This window comes from Anopheles arabiensis, chromosome X (genome assembly GCF_016920715.1).
Source record: "Anopheles arabiensis isolate DONGOLA chromosome X, AaraD3, whole genome shotgun sequence".
Lineage (NCBI taxonomy): Eukaryota > Metazoa > Arthropoda > Insecta > Diptera > Culicidae > Anopheles > Anopheles arabiensis.
In genome coordinates, this window is record NC_053519.1 from 21093387 (window position 1) to 21098893 (window position 5507).

The window sequence follows — 5507 nt, forward strand, 5'->3', positions numbered from 1 at the left end:
ATCACAGCCAGCCCCTTTTCGTGAATATATTTCACATTTTTGGTCCTTCGAACCGGATCGTGATATACGGAGAAGAAATAAGTTTCATTCTGCATCAAGAGTGGAATTCGGTATTCGTCGTCAAGTGTGCAAGTCATTCCGTGACAATTCCCGCCATCGCATATCGCCCCGCATCAAGGGCAACGGTCGGTTACACGCCATCATTTTGAATTTCGCGCCATCGCTTTGTTCGTTATTTTCGTGTGATATCGCAGTATTTTCTTTGTGCAATGGATAAGAAAATTAAAGCAGTGCAACTGAAAAAGAGGATCGCCCTGGAGAACATAAAATCGCTGGAACGGTTCCAGGCGAAATATTCGAGTGATGATGCCAAGCAGATTCCGGAGGTGTTAGAAGATCTGGCGAAACATAAGGAAGAGTTTTTCACCGCAGTTTCGAAACTGGAAGAGCTTGAAGATAAAGACGAAGCGGTCGAAGCCAGCATAATGGAACGGATCGACATTGAAGAACGCTGTCGCAAGCTAAAATCATTTCTACGGGAAAGACAGCCAAAGGAAGAAGGTTCGCTCAACGATACAACGGGCTTGGCTTCCTCAACGCTTGCATTCGGTCGACCCCACGCGCCAAATTTACGTTTGCCCAAAATCGAACTTCCAACATTTGACGGAGATCACACAAAATGGCTTTTCTTTCCGAGATCGCTTCATCGCAATGATCGACGCTTCAGCCGAGCTTCCATCTATCGCGAAGCTACAATACTTACTGTCATCGTTGAAGGGGGACGCGGCGGTACCCTTCGAGCATACACCTTTAACGGCGGACAACTATTCGGTTACCTGGGCGGCGCTTCTTAAACGGTACGACAATTCTCGTCTTTTGATTCGCGAATACTATCGCAAATTGCACTACCTTCCGGGAGTGCAATTGGTGTGCGTTGACAAGCTCACGCACCTGGTGGATGAATTCACCCGCTTCGTCAACGGGTTGAAAAAGCTGAACGAACCGGTTGACTCGTGGGACACACCCCTCTCAAACATGCTGCTGATGAAGTTGGATCGAGAGACATTGTTGGCTTGGGAGAAACATTCCGTGCACTTCACGACGGACAAATATAAGGATGTGATCGACTTCGTGCAAGATCGTATCCAAATCTTGAAATCGACCAACAACTTCGTGAAGGATCAAGCAGCTAGTGGTATCAAGGTGGCCGGTCTCATTCGTCAACCAGGGCAACGGAGATTCATCGCGAATGCAGCTACATCTCGCTCGGCTCCTGCTGCATCGACTGCGCACACCCAACAGCCAAAGTGTCCATTGGAGTGTTCCGAAGACCACACACTGCGCAACTGTCCAGTGTTCATCGCCAAGGAGGTCCAACAGCGACGGGACGTCGTCGCATCGAAGCGGCTGTGCTGGAACTGTTTGAGCAGCAATCATCAGGTTAGAGCGTGCAAGTCGGATTATTCGTGTCGCACGTGTCGTGAGCGTCATCACACACTTCTACATCATTCACCACCCTATGCTCCACCCGCAACGGTAACATTGTCAGCTCAGTCGAATGAAGACAATGTGTTTCTGGCGACGGCAAACATCCAGATCAAGGATGACTACGGGAACACCCATGAAGCAAGGGCGTTGTTGGATTCGGGATCCATGTCGAATTTCATCGCTGAGGAGTTCGCACGGAAACTGCTGACGAGTCGCAAAAGGGTCAACGTCGCTGTATCGGGCATCGGCAATGCAGTACAGCAGATCAAGGGTTCCATCGTCGCTACCGTTCAGTCCAAGACACAACCCTTCGCAACGGAGATGACTTTCTTGGTTCTGGACACGCCATCCGCAAACATCCCTACATCACCAACGGACGTCTCTTCATGGAAAATGCCGGACGTGGCATTGGCGGACAGCACCTTTAACAGTCCGGGGCAAATCGACATCGTCATCGGAGGCGATACGTTCTGGGAGCTCCACACCGGTCGCAAGTGCTCTATCGGTAGAGGCAAACCGTGGCTGGTCGAAACCCACTTTGGTTGGGTTGTCACCGGCAACACTCATCATTCGTCAGTCGGTCCGCGGCTGTGCCATCTATCTGCATACGACACCCCACTGGAGGAGACCATGCAGCGGTTCTGGGAGAGTGAAACCATAGCCGAGGATCCTGTGCTATCGGCTGAGGAGAATGCTTGCGAGAAGCATTTCGCAGCAACAACTGTTCGCAACTCAAGTGGAAGGTATGTCGTTAGTTTGCCATTTAACTCCAACCCTAATATCGTTTTAGGAGAGTCGAAGGAAATAGCCGATCGCAGACTGCGTTCTATCGAACGGCGGTTGAACACCAATGCTAAAATGAAAGAAGAGTATGTGAAATTTATGAAAGAATATGAGCATTTGGGGCATATGAAGCGGCTTACCAGTCCTGCAAACGATTCGGTAGAGCATTACTACCTCCCACATCACGCTGTCGTTAAAGAGTCAAGCACAACCACGAAGGTGCGTGTCGTGTTCGATGCATCCTGTAAGACTTCGAGTGGTTACTCATTGAACGATAAACTCTTAGTGGGACCAGTCGTTCAAGAAGATCTTTTATCGATTATCCTTCGGTTTCGTTCTCGTGCCATTGCTCTCACTGCAGACGTAGAGAAGATGTATCGGCAAATTTTACATAGCCCTCATGACCGTAACTATCTACGCATCCGGTACAGAGAACATCCTGCAGATCCTATATCGACCTTTGAGCTACAGACGGTTACGTACGGCACAGCCTCTGCTCCATTTTTGGCAACCAGGACCCTCAAACAGATTGCTCTTGACCACAAGGAAGAGTATACTTTGGCAATGAACGCGGTCATGAACGATTTTTACGTAGATGATTTGCTAACGGGTACCGATGATTTGTCCGAAGCAATCGTTATACAAAGGCAAATCTCAGACATGCTAAATTCAGCTGGTTTCACGCTGAAGAAATGGGCATCGAACCGCTCCGAAGCATTGAAGAACGTTCCTTCAGAAGATGTGGCGGTACAACTCTCGCACGAGTGGAAGAGCTCGAAACAAGTATCCACACTAGGCATCGTTTGGGAACCGGCAACTGATACACTACGGTTTCGTATTGAGATACCACCTACAACACCCAGCATGACGAAAAGATTAATTTTGTCATATATCGCCAAGATATTTGATCCCCTCGGGCTACTGGGCCCAACGATCATCATCGCAAAGATGTTCATGCAGCAACTATGGGCTCTCAAGATTCATGGAAAGGCATATGACTGGGACAGCGAGCTACCATCGCACTTACAGCATGAATGGTCGAAATTTCACTCTACATTATCTTCACTACGCAATTTGACAGTCCCACGGTACATATCGCAATGCACGGCAACAAGTCTGCAAATTCATATCTTTGCTGACGCATCACAACTAGCATATGGTGCTTGTTGCTACATTCGGGCTGAAAGCATGGAAGGAGTCACCGTGCAGCTGCTAACAGCCAAGTCAAAGGTCGTTGCGTTATCCAATTCACATTCCATAGCTCGATTGGAATTATGTGCAGCACGACTAGCCACACTTCTTTACGAGAAAGTCCAGCAATCACTGAAAATTTCTGCTACCACCATCTGTTGGACCGATTCCATGACTGTCCTTCACTGGCTGAATTCAGCACCAAATCGATGGAAGCCCTTCGTTGCAAACAGGGTTGCAAAATTCAGCACACGGCTGGAATACAATGCTGGAAGCATGTTCCAGGCTCGGACAATCCAGCAGACGACATTTCGCGAGGTTTAACGCCGGAAAAGTTGCTAGTGTGTGAGCGCTGGTGGCACGGGCCAAATTGGTTAGCACGCAACTCGGAAGAATGGCCACAGAACACACCATCACCAAGCGAAGATGAGAGCGCAGAAGAAGAAAAACTATCGTCACGGGTTGCAAGCACAGCATTAATCTGCGAATTTCGAAACAGTTTGTTCTCACGATTTTCGATCTACCACAAACTGCAAAGAGTTGTTGCACATTGTTTGCGCTTTATACAAAACGCAAAGCGCCGCGTAGGAAACAAGGTCCATGCTAAGGATATCCCACCGCTCACTGTAGACGAACTCAAGGCGGCAGAACTCAAGTTGTGTTATCTTTCGCAACAAGACACCTTTTCCGAGGAGATACAACACCTGCAGAAGGGCAAAGAGATTCCGAAGAACTCCAAACTGAAATGGATTTCCCCTTTCATAGATACGCAAGGTATTCTGCGCATTGGTGGCCGGCTCAGTAACGCACATCTGTCGGAATCAGAAAAACACCCGGTAATATTATCATCGACACATCCACTGTCCGCACTACTAGCTGTTTCGATACACTTGAGTAAGCTGCATGCTGCACCACAACTGCTTTTAACAACACTACGCCAAAGCTTTTGGATAATTGGCGGTCGCAATTTATGCAAGTCTGTGTACCACAGTTGCCACGCATGTTTTAAGGCCAAACCCACACTTATTAAGCAAAGTATCGCCGATTTGCCAACATCACGAGTCACACCAACAAGACCATTCTCAGTATGCGGAGTAGACTATTGCGGACCAATCTATATAAAACAAACCATACGCAACAGAAGTCGGATTAAAGCATACATCGCCATATTTGTATGTTTTTCAACAAGAGCGGTACATATCGAACTGGTTGGCGATTTAACATCAACAGCATTTATCAATGCACTTCGTCGTTTGATTGCACGTCGTGGTCAAATCAGTGAACTGCATTCCGACAATGCAACCACCTTTAAGGGAGCGGCACATGAGCTGAATCGCGTCTACAAGATGCTAAAGAGCGACGAACACGATCGAGCTGCTATATTTGATTGGTGCGCGATGAATCATATGAAGTGGAAGTTTATCCCACCAAGAGCACCACATTTTGGAGGTTTATGGGAGGCGGCGGTGAAGGCAGCTAAAAAGCATATAGTCAGAACAATAGGAACAACAAGCATCACACAGGAGAGCATGCTTACCCTACTTGCCCAGGTAGAGCAATGTTTGAATTCGCGACCAATTACACCTCTATCCGATGAGCCGTCGGACTTGGAACCATTGACACCGGGACACTTCCTCGTCGGTGGCAATCTGCAAGCGGTACCAATCATCGATTACACCGAGACACCGAGCAACTATTTGAGGGAATACCAGTTGGTACAAAAACATCTGCAAACCATTTGGGCTCGATGGTATCCGGAGTACCTGCAGCAGTTACAAGCTCGAGCCAAATATTGCAACGGGAAATCAGCGGTTCTTAAAGAAAATACACTGGTGATTATTAAGGAAGACAATGTACATCCTACCTCGTGGCCGATGGGGCGCATCGTTGCAGTACACCCTGGAAAGGACGATGTTGTTCGCGTCGTTACACTGCGCACTGCTTCAGGGAAGCAAATCGTCCGCGCAGCTAATCGTCTGGCAGTTTTGCCTAATCCGGACGTAATTAGCAACTTAGAGCAGAAGGAAACCACTGGCACTGAGTAA

At 48.1% G+C, this 5507-nt stretch overlaps 1 protein-coding gene across 1 annotated transcript; it reads left to right on the forward strand.

Moving 5' to 3' along the window:
- Positions 1-269: 269 nt before the first annotated feature.
- Positions 270-5507, forward strand: LOC120905691. The gene is made up of 4 exons (XM_040316695.1): positions 270-561; positions 698-3054; positions 4041-4356; positions 4693-5507. The coding sequence occupies exons 1-4, from the start codon at positions 270-272 to the stop codon at positions 5505-5507; spliced, it is 3780 nt and encodes a 1259-aa protein (XP_040172629.1).

What these genes read in the sequence shown, in the direction of transcription:
- LOC120905691 (XM_040316695.1), top strand. Translation starts at nt 270, where the DNA reads ATGGATAAGAAAATTAAAGCAGTGCAACTGAAAAAGAGGATCGCCCTG. An exon ending in AAGACAGCCAAAGGAAGAAG is followed by an intron (nt 562 to 697) that starts GTTCGCTCAACG and finishes TTTCTTTCCGAG; the next exon opens with ATCGCTTCATCGCAATGATC. An exon ending in AGTGGAAGAGCTCGAAACAA is followed by an intron (nt 3,055 to 4,040) that starts GTATCCACACTA and finishes CAAAACGCAAAG; the next exon opens with CGCCGCGTAGGAAACAAGGT.